The sequence below is a fragment of the Symphalangus syndactylus genome, chromosome 14 (assembly GCF_028878055.3).
Source record: "Symphalangus syndactylus isolate Jambi chromosome 14, NHGRI_mSymSyn1-v2.1_pri, whole genome shotgun sequence".
In the NCBI taxonomy this organism is placed as follows: Eukaryota; Metazoa; Chordata; class Mammalia; order Primates; family Hylobatidae; genus Symphalangus; species Symphalangus syndactylus.
Genome location: NC_072436.2, coordinates 63928674 through 63943829, shown reverse-complemented (window position 1 = coordinate 63943829; position 15156 = coordinate 63928674). Strand labels below are relative to the sequence as shown.

The following is a 15156-nucleotide window of genomic DNA, read 5'->3' as shown; positions in this document are numbered from 1 at the left end:
ACCTCCAGTCTTGCAGCAAGTGAACGGAGTGGCACAGCAACTGGTCCTTGTGGAAAGACGAGGCTGACAGGACACAGAAGGGGGACCTCTCTTCAGGCTCCCCCTCTCGGCTGCAGCTCTCCCTATGGGGCTATAGCAGGAGAGCCTGATGATTTCCAGTAGACCTTGGTGGGTAAGAGACCTAAATCATGGGCTCAAAAGGCCATCTTGAATCAAAAATACTAGCACTTTTTTTTTTTTTTTTTTTTTTGAGACGGAGTCTCCCTCTGTAGCCCAGGCTGGAGTGCAGTGGTGTTATTTTGGCTCACTGCAAGCTCCGCCTCCGGGGTGCACGCCATTCTCCTGCCTCAGCATCCCGAGTGGCTGGGACTACAGGCGCCCACCACCACACCTGGCTAATTTTTCGTATTTTTAGTAGAGACGGGGTTTCACCGAGTTAGCCAGGATAGTCTCGATCTCCTGACTTCATGATCCATCCACCTCGGCCTCCCAAAGTGCTGGGATTACAGGTGTGAGTCACTGCGCCTGGCCAATACCAGCACAGTTTAGCTGCTATTCCAATTTCCATTACCTCTTCAATAGAATGCAAGCTCCAAGGCGCCTGCAAGGTTTATTCCTTCCTGTGTCCCTGTAAACAGTGCCTGGCACTTACAGGGTGACTGAATGGGTGAATATTTACTAAACCAATAGTTACATAATTAGAAGAAACAAAAGGCACTCTTTGCCAAGAAGAGAAAACTAAGAAAAACTTGAAAGAAGTGTGGTGCTTCCTTCAGCTGGAACCTCTTTCCAAGTTGTACGGTGTGTGGAATTCTTACTGTGATGTGGGAGAGGCCAGCCTGGGGTCACTTATGGATGAGTCTGAAGGCACAGTCAATATACAGGACTCAGCTGAAGCTGGGGAAATGGCACAGTTGTTGCAATGCTCGTCTCTCATTTGCTTCCTGGTAAATCCCAGCTCCTTTCAAGCTGAAACTAAGCCCTCTCTCTAGGCTCCTTGCCTACAGACTGGGCCAGTCCGACAGGTGCTTCAGTGGTACAAGGGGTGGGGTGGGGAAGGAGATGCACTATCACCTTTAGGCAAGGGGCTGAATGCATCCAGGTGAGTTCTGTGACATCCTGAATATGCCAGAGCAGGCAGTTTGAGAGAAACAGACTGAGGAAATACTTGTTTACATAAAGTTACTAAGGCAGGAATACTCACTCTCCTGTGTGCCAAGCAAGCCAGTGGGCAGCAACCCTCCCCGAACACAAATGCCCTCAGGGCCTTTACTCACACTGCTCCCTCCAGTGTCCTTTATTGGACATTACTGGCCATCTCCACCTGCCCAGAATCCACAGTATCACCGCTCCTACTCTGCACCATGCCCAGTCCTGCCCAAGCAGAGGGGCTTCCTCTAGTGCTCAAAGTTCATCCGGAGAGGGCCTCAGTGGGTAACTATTAGTGTGGGCCACCAAAGTTATAACCTTGAGGGGTTTTACTGGTGTTTTTTCCCACTTTATGGCTCCAGCAAAGGCCAGAGACCTTGCCTAGTACATAGAATTGGCAGGTATTTACAAATTTTGTAAAAATTATCTCTCCCGCCAAACTTCTACCAGTACTCCAACCAAAAAGCTTTCTATTTCTGGGTTTATTACAACTGCTAAAAGTGGTTATAATCCTCATTATTCTTTGGAAGGATCTGAGAAGCATGAAAAGGCACTGGCCCAGGCCTGAGTTCTAATGGTGATCATCTCATAAGCCAGGGACTTCTCCCTTTCCTGGGCCTCAGTAACTGCTTGTTATAAAAACAAGGGGTGTCTTTTAGCTCCATTAGGTTAGGATACCATTTTGAGAGAATACACATGATGACTAAGTAAAGTTTACTAAAGAAAAATTATTCTCCAGAAATCAGCAGTACTTTGCAGACACGCTGAGAATACATAATCATTAGGAATTAGGGCAGTCTGGCCGTATTTTAGCCAAACTCCTTTCACGTAATTAAAAAAACTCACTTCAGACTAGTTTCAAAAAATCAAAAAACAGACCGGGTACCATGGCTTATGCCTGTAATCCCAGCACTTTGGAAGGCTGAGACAGGGGGATCACCTGAGGTTGGGAGTTCGAGACCAGCCTGATCAACATGGAGAAACCCCGTCTCTACTAAAAACACAAAATTAGCCAGGTGTGGTGGCGCAAGCCTGTAATCCCTGCTACTCCGGAGGCTGAGGCAGGAGAATCACTTGAACCTGGGAGGTGGAGGTTGCGGTGAGCCAAGATCGTGCCATTGCACTCCAGCCTGGGCAACAAGAGCGAAACTCCATCTCAAAAAAAAAAAAAAAAATCAAAAATCATTACAAGGATAACTGAGAAATTAATGGAGTCCAATGCAAGGATGCAGGAATAGATGCAGAAACCAAGGATGTCTTCAGGGTTATCAAGGTAGCTGCTATCTCAGGCCCACATGCTTCTGTTTGTCCGTGCAGTGCTGGCTCCTGATTTTGTAAGTGTCATATCCAAGCACCATTCCAGATGGTGACCAGTATCTCTCCTTTCCCATGCAAAATTCTTTTTTTTTTTTGAGAGAGATTCTCGCTCTGGAGTGCAGTGGTGTGATCTTGGCTTACTGCAATCTCTGCCTCCCGGGTTCAAGCATTTCTCCCTGCCTCAGCCTCCCCAGGTGCCCACCACCACACCCGGCTAATTTTTGTATTTTTTTAGTAAGAGACAGGGTTTCGCCATATTGGCCAGACTGGTCTTGAACTCCTGACCTCAGGTAACCCGCCCACCTTGCTGTCCTAAAGTGCTGGGATTACAGGCAAGTGCCACCGCACCCGGCCAAAATTCCTTTTTTTTTTTTTTAGACGGAGTCTTGCTCTGTTGCCCAGAATGTAGTGCAGTGGCACGATCTTGGCTTACTGCAAGCTCCGTCTCCTGGGTTCACACCCTTCCTCTGCCTCAGCCTCCCTAGTAGCTGGGACTACAGGTGCCCACCACCACGCCCGGCTAATTTTTTGTATTTTTAGTAGAGACGGGGTTTCACCATGTTAGCCAGGACGATCTCGATCTCCTGACCTCATGATCTGCCCACCTTGGCCTCCCAAAGTGCTGAGATTACAGGCATGAGCCACCGCGCCTGGCTAAATTCTTTTTTTTGAGACAGAGTCTTGCTCTGTTGCCCAGGCTGGAGTGCAGAGATGTGATCTTGGCTCACTGTAATCTCTGCTTCCTGGGTTCAACTGATTTTCCTGCCCCAGCCTCCCGAGCAGCTGGGATTATAGGTGCCCACCACCACATCTGGCTAACTTTTGTCTTTTTAGTAGAGATGGAGTTTCACCATATTGGCCAGGCTGGTCTCGAACTCCTGTCCTCAAGTGATCTGTCCATCTTGGGCCTTCCAAAATGCTATAATTACAGGTGTGAGCCACTGCACCTGGCCCAAAATTCTTTTTCTTATTTTTATTTTTGGAGACAGAGTCTCCCTCTGTCACCCAGGCTGGAATGCAGTGACGTGGTCTCGGCTCATTGCACAACCTCTGCCTCCAGGTTCAAGCGATTCTCCTGTCTCAGCCACCCATGTAGCTGGGATTACAGGCGTGCGCCACCATGCCCAGCTAATTTTTGTATTTTTAGTAAGGACAGGGTTTTACCATGTTGGCCAGGCTGGCCTCGAACTCCTGACCTCAAGTGATCCGCCTGCCCTGGCCTCCCAAAGTGTTGCAATTACAGGCTTGAGCCACTGTGCCCGGCCCCAAAATTCTTAACATAAAGAACTGTCTTGGGCCTGTCTAGATCAAGAGTTCAACCCAGGTCCAATCAACTGGTATGTGGGCAAGAGGGAGGAGAGGGTGAGAGAAAAGGTCACTGTGTAGAAACATAAACCCCACTCCTGAAGTCAGGCAGGTACCCAAACACTGTCACTGGAGAGAGGTCAGTCACTTCATCAGGTGCTTAGTTCTCAGTACTTAAATAAAACAGCAAAGAAGTTTGTACTTTGTTACAATTCAGAATGACCTTCCCCTCCAAATTCCTACTGAACTAGTCAAAGCTCCAGTACTGTAAACTACTTACATTTCAAAAAGCTCTACTGAATGTTGAAATCCAAGTAGAAAAAGTTATAAAAAGTTGCTCCCTGTTTCATCGCTGTTCACTGGATTTGGCTGACATTTGCTTTTTACTTTCATCAAATCTTACCGAATGATGAAGACACATCAAGTTACAAAGGTATCACTTTCTCTCTAATATCTTTTCTTTTTAAACAATTTGTGTCAACGTCAACAACATGATAAAGATGAAGGGTGTTCAAATGATTATCTGAACCTATAAAAACTCCACCAGGGAATCTTATTTTGTAGGCACAATGCACAAGCCTGGGACATGGTGGGTGCTCAATGTTGGAGGAATCGAATTCCAACTTTAAAATGAGTACAAGGATCTACTTTAGATCAAATATTAAATCTGGCTAATAATTTCGGGCCACACTCCGCTTCTGTGTCTCAAAGCAGGTGGGGCAGAAAAAAGCCGAGTCTCAAATTTGCTGCTATTCTCTTTATAAGCAGTTTACAACTACTTGGCATCTCTAGCTCAGAAGCACAAAATGTATATACAATGAAATGATCAGAATTTATCTTAACTGAAAGCACTAGTTTAAACAGCCTAGAGTCTTGTAGAAATTGTTATTCCAAAACATGCAGAGGCAGCAAGAGTTGCCCAAAACCACATTTTATTCTATAACCTTTATATCACTTTTCTGTTAAAGATTGAAGCAATGTGAAGTGGATGGAAATATTTTGTTAAAAGAACAAAATGAATTAATCACAGCATAGATGCCTAATAAAAACCTTGGGTTTATGCCATACACTCCAAACACAAGGCAAAGTCCAGTAGTGGCTCATGTTCTGGGTTTTTAGAAAGCAAATGAAAATATTTGGAAAGATCAATATATTTCAACAGAAGAGCCATAAACGCCCTGAAAGCAGAAAGTTGACACAATTTTAAATAGAATTCATATATATATATATTTTAAAATCAAACACAATTAAATATAATATGGTTTAAGTACATGAATACTTCAGCTTTAAAAGAATAACAGAAGTGGTACACAGTACCAAAAACTTACACAAAGCCTTTTTGCTTCTTCTGTCGATGAAACACTGTGCCTCTATACAATCAAATATTGCAATGGAATAAATTCTCTGTTCATTCAAGACTTTCTCAAGGACAAAAGTGATTAATAATTATATATTTATACATATATATATTTTTTTTTTGCAAAGTCTGAGCAAAAGCAGTAACGTCTAAGAGAACTTTCTTTCCTCTCAATCATGTGCATTGAGGAAGCGCTGGTGCCACGTGGTCAATGGAGTGTGCTCACCAACTGGGCAGCCCTGCTGATGGCTGTGCAATCCCGATGCAGAAGCCAACTGAGCGGAAGTGCAGTGAGTGAGTCTCTTACTGTCCTAAAGAAAGGAGAAGAAAGACCACCAACTGCACACTTTCCAGCTCACAGCAAAGAATGGGGGAGACAGTCAAAGTCGAATGTTTCTCTTTCCCCAGTCATCCTGCTCACCTTATTTAAAAAAAAAAAAAGTATAATTTGGGAAGAACTGTTTTGTTCAAGGTGCCACAGGGGCAAAATTGGAGTCATCGCTATTTCTTTCTTTCTTTCCACATGTATTCTGAAGGGAAAGTAACTGGAGTGCAGAATTCCAGAGGGGCAAATCCTAATGCTCAAAGTAAACCAGATTCACACCCTTCTGATAGCAGGGGAGAGAATGGTTTTAAGTATAGTGCATCTCAGGAGGAGAAATTAAAATGTGAAAACTGTATACTGCCATCAGAGGAAGGAAGAAGTCACTGAAACTTGACCCATGACTTGTCAGTTTCCTTCCAAATTAATGCCGCTGTTAAGGAAGACTGCATAATTAACTCTCACCCTGTTCCACTGTAGCTGCTAGCACCACGCTGCCACTCAAAGCTGCCTGGCTCTCGGTGGGGCTGACTCACCTGCTTCGGAAGGACAAAGCAAAGCACCTCTGGCACCTGCTTTACGATGCTGTTAGGGATGAGTTACTGCTAAGAGTGTGCATCAAGTATCAGTTCTATGCTTATCTGCTTCCCAGAGGATGTGGTCCCTGTCTATTCCAGTAGGCTAAAACACTCTCATAAATGGGTTATTGCCATCGGAAAACTAATAATTTTCCAGTAATGTAAACAATACCATTTTGTGTCTTTCAGACTCTCACTGTGTGAACGTCATGTGCATCAATTATGCCTATAGGTAACTGCATTATGGTGGAAGTCTAGGATTGTCTCCCATTCTTTCCTGGAAACAAGTGACGGATCAGAAATATAGTGCTGTTTTCATTGGCTGTGTTGAAGAATCCAACCAAGGGAAAAAAGTTCTCTAATTTTTCACAAGCAGATTTCCTTTATCTCAAGTTTTGAGTCATAACTGAAAAAAGAAAAGAAAATGGTAAGGTGCATTTCTCTAACAAGTGACCTATTATTAGAAATTAAGGATGGACACCAACACGTAGTGTTTACTATATACCAGAGTTTATGACAGCCAGAAGCTGACTACAATTTTGTGAGGTAAAATATTGTAATTTTCCTTGTTAACATATGAGTGAACAGAAGCTTAAAGAGGTTAGGTAACTTACCCAAGGGGCATATAAGAAGGACTGGCATCCAGACTTGCTTTCCCATGTTGGCAATAGATAGTAGAATGAAAAATATTGCCAATTTTCAACAGAGTAAGTCTACTTCTAGGAATTAACCCTACAGCATATTCAAGAGGGATGGTAAAGATACACATGCAGACATTCACTGACTCCCTCCTGTAGTCACAGCACTGGGGACAAACATCACGGAAGACAAGGTCCCCGGTATTGTGGCATGGGACATGTGCACATGAAGCAATTCAGTAATGGTGTGAGGTAGTTTATGCTGAATGTCCAAGTACATCCTACAGGCAAATGTCAAGCTGGAGGTTGAAGCAGAGAGGTATCAACACAGGATAAAGAGACTGAGTATTCCTTCATAGGCCTAGGACTTCATGCATTCATAAAATCATGGAATGAGGATTAGAAGCGGTTTTTCTTTTGGGGTTTTGGTGTTGAATTTCTCTGATCTACTAATGAGGACATGAGGAACTAAAGTAGTCACCTGCAAAAGGTCACACTTACTGCATAAAGTAAATAAAAACTCAGCTAGTTCTTCGAGTCTACTTTTTTTTTTTTGAGACGGAGTTTCACTCTTGTGGCCCAAGCTGGATTGCACTGGTGCAATCTCAGCTCACTGCAACTTCTGCCTCCCGGGTTCAAGCAATTCTCCTGCCTCAGCCTCCCGAGTAGCTGGGATTACAGGCATGTGCCACCACGCCCAGCTAATTTTGTATTTTTAGTAGAGATGAGGTTTCTCCATGTTGGTTAGGCTGGCCTCAAAATACCGATCTCAGGTGATCTGCCTGCCTCGGCCCCCACAAAGTGCTGGGATTATAGACATAAGCCACCAGGCCTGGCCCCCATTTCTGGTATTTTTTATTTCAAGAAATTCCATTTGGTTCTTTTAAAACTATTTTGCATTTCTCTCATTATACTCTTGTTTTCCTTGACATTCTTGAACTTTTTTTTTTTGAGACAGTCTCACTCGGTTGTCCAGGCTGGAGTACAAGTGGCACAATCTCGGCTTACTGCAACCTCCACCTCACAGGTTCAAGTGATTCTTGTGCCTCAGCCTCCCACATAGCTGGGACTATAGGCGCCTGCCACCATGCCCGGCTAATTTTTTTGTATTTTTAGTAGAGAAGGGGTTTCACCATATTGGCCAAGCTGGTCTTGAACTCCTACCCACCTTGGCCTCCCAAAGTGCTGGGATTACAGGCATGAGCCACTGCACCTGGCCACTTGAACATATTTTTAATATTTAAAATAGCCACTTGATGGTCTTTGCTAAATTCACCATCTTTCTCATTTCTGGGTCTGTTTCTATAGACTGAGTTTTCTCCTGGTTATAGGTCAACTTCATGTCATGCTTGGCAATTTGTGATTGATGTCAGATTTTTTTTTTTTTTTTTTTTTTTTTTTTTTGAGCCTGAGTTTTGCTCTTTTTGCCCAGACCGGAGTGCAGTGGTGCGATCTTGGCTCACTGCAACCTCCACCTCCTGGGTTCAGGCAATTCTCCTGCCTCAGCCTCCCAAGTAGCTGGGATCACAGGCGCCCACCACCATGCCTGGCTAAGTTTTTGTATTTTTAATAGAGACGGGGTTGCACCATGTTAGCCAGGCTGGTCTTGAACTCCTGACCTCAGGTCATCTACCTGCCTTGGCCTCCCAAAGTGCTGGGATTACAGGCATGAGCCACTGCGCCCAGCCTGGACGTCAGACATTCTAACTTTACACTGTGAAGTGCTGAATTTTGTTGTGTTACTGTAAAGAGGGTTAGCCCTTTGTTTTGGCATGCAGTTGTTACAGGGTAATTTGATCCTTTAAAAATTTGCTTTGAAACTTGGTTCAGGTGCTTGTACTCTAGGACTAATTTATCTTCAGTAGTAAGGCATAACCTTTGTGAAGACACTACCCAATGCCTTGTGTATTATAAAGTCTCTCTACTCTGGCCAGATCTTCTGGCCATGAACTTTTCTTAGTCCTATGTTCCAGCAATCATTCAGCCTACTAATTTCTGGGGGGTTCTTTAACTGGACATATGCATTTTCACCCCACACATATACAGATCACTCCTAGGCCAAGGATCCATGGGAACCTCTCTAAATATCTCTACGGCTTTCTTTCTGGGCAGCTTCCTCTTTTCTGGCACCTTATCCTACAACTTCTACTCAAATTGAGCTCTCTGAACTTTGATTTTTTTTTTTTTTTTGAGACAGAGTTTTGCTCGTCACCCAGGCTGGAGTGCAGTGGTGCGATCTCGGCTCACTGCAACCTCTGCCTCCCTGGTTCAAGCGATTCTCCTGCCTCAGCCTCCCAAATAGTTGGGATTACAGTCGCCTGCCACCACACCTGGCTAAAACGGGGTTTCACCATGTTGGCCAGGCTGGTCTTGAACTCCTGACCTCAAGTGATTCACCCACCTTGGCCTCCCAAAGTGCTGGGATTACAGGCATGAGCCACTGCACCTGGCCTGAACTTTGATTTTTAATTCTTTCGTTCAGCAAGACTACTGGGCTCTGTTTGGTTTCAATGGTTTCCCTGTATTGCCCATTGTCCAATATATGCAAGCAGTTGTTTCATTTAGTTTGTCTATTTTCTAGTTACTTATGATAAGAAGGTAACCCCCACAGCAGTTAATCCTTCAAAGGCAAAGAAACTCCTTATGTTCTTTTTTATTTTTACACCTGGAAAATAATACTTTTTAGTTTAAACAAAACGAAGTCATCCTTACCTTTGTAGATTTCTCTAACGGTTGATCATACTGTGCCTGCTGCATAACGTCACTGACTATCATTTTAGCAATCTTCCAAGCTAGCTCTTCCTGGGCCTAAAGAAAATAATTTAAACTAATCATAATTCATTAGATGGATCAAGATGCACATATTCAGTGCTCTTAACAAATTGCTTATGCACATCATTTCTACTTATTTGGATAAGAATTTCATTCCCATGTACAAAAAAACCTGGGCCACCCTCTGGCTATGAATATTAACATGTCATTCCGTGTCTTCCAGTGTCAACTACTGGATACCTAACACTGAACTACTTTCATATTAGATGGTCAAAATAAAATGTTTTCCTTTTTTCACCTCCTACCTCTCAATGTACTTAATTAACTATTAAAAAAGCAAGCCTCCACTACTTAAAGTAAAACTGCCGGTGGGGAAGGAAACATTTGAGCTTTTGATCTACACATTGATTACTGATGCCTGCTGGCTGATGGAAACTTGAATGTATGTATATCCTTCAGTGGTCACATTGATTACTGATACCTGCTGGCTGATGGAAACTTGAATGTATGTATATCCTTCAGTGGTCACATTGATTACTGATGCCTGCTGGCTGACGGAAACTTGAATGTATGTATATCCTTCAGTGGTCACATTGATTACTGATGCCTGCTGGCTGACGGAAACTTGAATGTATGTATATCCTTCAGTGGTCACATTGATTACTGATGCCTGCTGGCTGACGGAAACTTGAATGCATGTATATCCTTCAGTGGTCCTAGCCTCTGGACTGAAGATACCTTCACTGCTACTACCAGGCAATTGTTAGATGTTAAGAATGGACCACCCTTTCTTGGTACATTCTGGGTAAGAGAGCATAAATATGCCATGCTGCTTAAACACGGGAACTAAAGAAAAGGAAAATTTTAAACCTCACTTACATGAGGGTGGCACTTATAAACAGAAATCTCTTTATCCTAAAGGTAGAATTTACCTCATCAGTATTTCCTTGCACCCATTTCTTCATAGCTTGTGAGAACATGGATCCTAGTAAACAAAGACAAAATTGAATGTACATTTCATGCATAATTTTACATTAAAAATGCTCTTATTTGGCTGGCCGTGGTGGTTCATGCCTGTAATCCCAGCACTTTGGGAGGCCGAGGTGGGTGATTCACCTGAGGTTAGGAGTTCAAGACCAGCCTGGCCAACATGGTGAAACCTGTCTCTACTAAAATAAAAATCAGCCAGGCATGGTGGCAGGCGCCTATAATCCCAGCTACTCAGGAGGCTGAGGCAGAAGAATTGCTTGAACCCGGGAGCGGAGGTTGCAGTGAGCTGAGATCGTGACACTGCACTCCAACCTGGGTGACACAGCGAGACTCCATCTCAAAAAAAAAAAAAAAAAAAAAAAGGCTGGGCACGGTGGCTCACGCCTGTAATCCTAGCATTTTGGGAGGCTGAGGTGGGTGGATCACCTGAGGTCAGGAGTTTGAGACCAGCCTGGCCAACATGACGAAACCATGTCTCTACTAAAGATATAAATAATAAAAAAAAATTAGCTGGGTAGCAGGCACCTGTAATCCCAGCTACTTGGGAGGCTGAGGCAGGAGAATCGCTGGAACCCAGGAGGCGGAGGTTGCAGTGAGTCTAGATCACACCATTGCACTCCAGTCTGGGCGACAGAGCAAGACTCTGTCTCAAAAAAAAAAAAAAAAAACCACCATCACCACCACCACAATGCTCTTATTTAAAAGCTGTTGCTTCTATATATGGATGTTCTTTTTTGTGTGATACCCCAAAACACTAAGGAATGTTACATTAATAAAAACTGATTATATTGCTTACATAACAGAGTATTTAACTTGCAAACATCATGGCTTGAAAAACTTTTGAAAAGGTGTTTCAGAGTTCTGGACATTTCTTCTACTTTCCTCACTTGATGAAAGAACTAACATCTAGTGTTAGTTTGTGGCAAACATTAAAAAACAAAACAAAACAAAACCCTAACCAGGATAATGCTTTTGGGTAAGAATCTAGCAATACATTGGGAGACATCAACACATTTGTTATGTTTTCAAACCTTCCAGACCAGCTCCTACATGAAAGGGCTTCTAAGACAGAGTATGCTGCTACATTCTAGTTCTCTAGTCTATATAAACTAGCCGGGTAAGAGAAGAGTTTCAAAGAGCTCCACTCTATACAAGCCAGAGTACACCTTAACTCCCTAGGATGTGTAAGCCCACATCTGTAATCACATGCTGAGAATCATCCGAAGTAGGCCAGCCTCTATTTCTATGAATGAAATACACAGCTTACTTTTTTATTTAATAATTTGAATAGACTCACTTCCTAACTTTGCTTTAAACCAAGTTAATTGTTGGTAGATTATTTCTTGAGGCAAGGTCCTGTTTAATTCAATAACTGAATTCATAAAAAATACAAAACCTGGATCCTTTTCCCTCAATTTTTATTATTACCTAAGGGTTTAAATACTGGTTTAATGAAATTCTACTGCCAACCAGAGTCTACAGAGCCACAGTGTTAAATGCTCTGCATGAAGGCTCAACCGGCTGTTAAATCACCCCATGCACCGTTCTCTCTTCAGGCCCCCTGCAGAGTCACACTCTATTGACATGTTAGAGAACCCTTGTTAAGAAAACTCAATCTACCTTCCCAATTTACACATGAAATCTGCCACCAAATTTCACCTTAGAATTCAACCTTGGACGTATCATAAATCTGACCTTCCCTCTAATTCTTGCTACCACTACCTAACTTGGAATCTTTTTCTTCTCCTATCTACATTACCAGCTAATTCCACTGGCTGACTGGTGTCCCTCATGGCAGTCTCTCCCAACTCCAGTTCATTCTCATTCTACTGACAGGAAAAAGCAGCTGGTTAGAACTCTGTTTAGAAATCTCTGGGCCAGGTACGGTGGCTCACGCCTGTAATCCCAGCACTTTGGGAGGCTGGGGCAGGCAAATCACTTGAGGTCAGAAGTTTGAGACCAGTCTAATCAACATGGTGAAACGCTGTCTCTGCTAAAAATACAAAAATAGGCGTGTGCCTATAATCCCAGCACTTTGGGAGACCGAGACGGGTAGATCACCTGAGATCAGGAGTTCGAGACCAGCCTGGTCAACATAGTGAAACCCCGTCTCTACTAAACATACAAAAATGAACTAGGGATGGTGGCACATGCCTGTAGTCCCAGCTACTAGGGAGGCTGAGGCAGGAGAATTGCTTGAACCCAGGAGACAAGAGGTTTGAGTGAGCCAAGATCGTACCACTGCACTCCAGCTTGGGTGACAGAGCAAGACTCCATCTCAGAAAAAAACAAAATGAAACAAAAACAGAAAATTAGCTGGGCGTGGTGACACGTGCCTGTAATCTCAGCTACTCGAGAGGCTGAGGCAGAATTGCTTGAATCTGGGAGGCAGAGGTTGCAACGAGCTGAGATGGTGTCACTGCACTCCAGCCTGGGCCATGGAGCGAGACTGTCTCAAAAAAAGAAAACTCAGTCTTTTCCTCTGTGCTCTATTATCAAGGTTTCAAAACTCAAATTAAAACTATACGCTAGTAGGCCGGCTGCGGTGGCTCACACTTGTAATCCCAGCACTTTGGGAGGCCGAGGAGGGCGGATCACGAGGTCAGGAGATCGAGACCATGGTGAAACCCCGTCTCTACTAAAAATACAAAAAAAAAAATTAGCTGGGCCTGGTGGCGGGCGCCTGTAGTCCCAGCTACTCGGAGAGGCTGAGGCAGGAGAATGGCGTGAACCCGGGAGGCGGAGCTTGCAGTGAGCCGAGATTGCGCCACTGCACTCCAGCCTGGGCGACAGAGCGAGACTCCGCCTCAAAAAAAAAAAAAAAAAAAAAAACTATATGCTAGTAAATGATGAAAATTCTTTCCAGCTGCCCTCAATAAGGAAGGAGAGAAAGGCAGAGAGGAAGGGGAGCCAAACTGTAAACAAACCGTTGTCAAGGTGGTATTCTGAACCAAAGCCCTGTAGTTGCTACTAACCTGCTGTGTGATTCCTAACAAATCACAAACCACAATCTCCACATTCCTCAATTTCTATTTTTTTTTTTTTTTTAAGACGGAGTCTCACTCTGTTGCCCAGGCTGGAATGCAGTGGTGCATTATCAGCTCACTGCAAGCTCTACCTCCTGGGTTTAAGCGATTCTCCTCCCTCAGCCTCCCTAGTAGCTGGGATTACAGGTACCCGTACCCGCCACCACGCCTGGCTAATTGTTTTGTTTTGTTTTTTTCTTTTGAGACAGAGTCTCACTCTGTTGACCAGGCTGGAGTTCAGTGGCACAATCTCAGCTCCTTGCAACCTCCACCTCCCGGGTTCAAGGGATTCACCTGCCTCAGCCTCCCGATAGCTGTGACTACAAGCGCGTGCCACCATGCCTGGCTAATTTTTTTGTATTTTTAGTAGAGACGGGGTTTCACTGTGTTAGCCAGGATGGTCTCGAACTCCTGACCTTGTGATCTGCCTGCCTTGGCCTCCCAAAGTGCTGGGATAACAGGCGTGAGCCACCGTGCCCGGCCCTAATTGTTGTATTTTTATTTTATTTTTATTTTTTATTTTTTTATTATTATTTATTTATTATTGTTTTTTTTTTTTTTTTGAGACGGAGTCTCGCTGTCGCCCAGGCTGGAGTGCAATGGCGCGATCTCGGCTCACTGCAGGCTCCGACGCCCCGGGGTTCACACCATTCTCCTGCCTCAGCCTCCCGAGTAGCTGGGACTACAGGCGCCCACCACCTCGCCTGGTTAATTTTTTGTATTTTTAGTAGAGACGGGGTTTCACTGTGTTAGCCAGGATGGTCTCCATCTCCTGACCTCGTGATCTGCCTGCCTCGGCCTCCCAAAGTACTGGGATTACAGGCGTGAGCCACCGCGCCCAGCCTGTATTTTTAAGAGGCAAGGCTTTACCATGTTGGCCAGGCTGGTCTTAACTCCCGTCCTCAGTGATCCGCTCGCCTTGGCCTCCCAAACTGCTGAGATTACAGGCGAGTGCCACTGTGCCCAGCCTTCAATTTCTACATTTGTAGAATGAGGATATGATATACACAGATACATCATCTAAGAATTGCATTAGCTTGAAAGTGCTAAGAAATATCAATTATTTGGGGACTGAGAAGAGAATGGCCTCTGTGAGTATCCTCAGAAGTAATCTGGCTAAGAAAACTTAGTGTCTATGTCAGTGTGGCAAAGGGCAACCAAGTTTAAAAGATGATTTTTTTCTTAAATAAATATAACCCATAATCTTACCACTCAGATAATCCCAAATGAAATTCTTAAGTATTAAATAATTCAACCAACAAATATTTAAGGAGTACTTACCATGTGCTAGGCATAATTTCAGAATCAGGAAATATAGTGCCAAATAATATAGACAAACTCCCTGCCCACACAGAGGTTAATATTCTAGTCATGAAAGAGAAACTATTTTTATTTACTTTTTAGACACAGGGTCTCACTCTGTCACTAGGCTAGAGTGCAGTGGCACAATCATGGCTCACTGTCACCTCAACCTCTTGGGCCCAAGCGATTCTCCCACCTCAGCCTCCCAAGTAGCTGGGACCACAGGCGTGTGCCACCACGTCAAGCTAATTTTTAAACAATTTTTTATAGACAGGGTCTCACTTTGTTGCCCAGGCTGGTCTTGAAGTCCTGGGCTCAACCAATTCTCCAACCCAGCCTCCCAAAGTATTGGGATTACAGGTGTGAGGCACCATGTCTAGCTGAGAAATAAGCTATAAAT

General features: G+C 43.9%; 1 protein-coding gene across 4 annotated transcripts in view; it reads right to left on the bottom strand.

Annotated features, from left to right (window-relative positions):
• Positions 1-4686: 4686 nt before the first annotated feature.
• The window catches only part of AKAP10 (A-kinase anchoring protein 10), a 73380-nt gene continuing 62910 nt past the window's right edge, over positions 4687-15156 (bottom strand). For all 4 annotated transcript variants that reach the window (XM_055243214.2, XM_055243216.2, XM_055243217.2 and 1 more), the window contains 3 exons: positions 10371-10423; positions 9379-9474; positions 4687-6434 (listed from right to left, as the gene is read on the bottom strand). In XM_055243214.2, the coding sequence (XP_055099189.1) occupies positions 6429-6434; positions 9379-9474; positions 10371-10423 (155 nt within the window). In that variant the 3' untranslated portion in view covers positions 4687-6428. The remainder of the gene's footprint in view (positions 6435-9378; positions 9475-10370; positions 10424-15156) is intronic.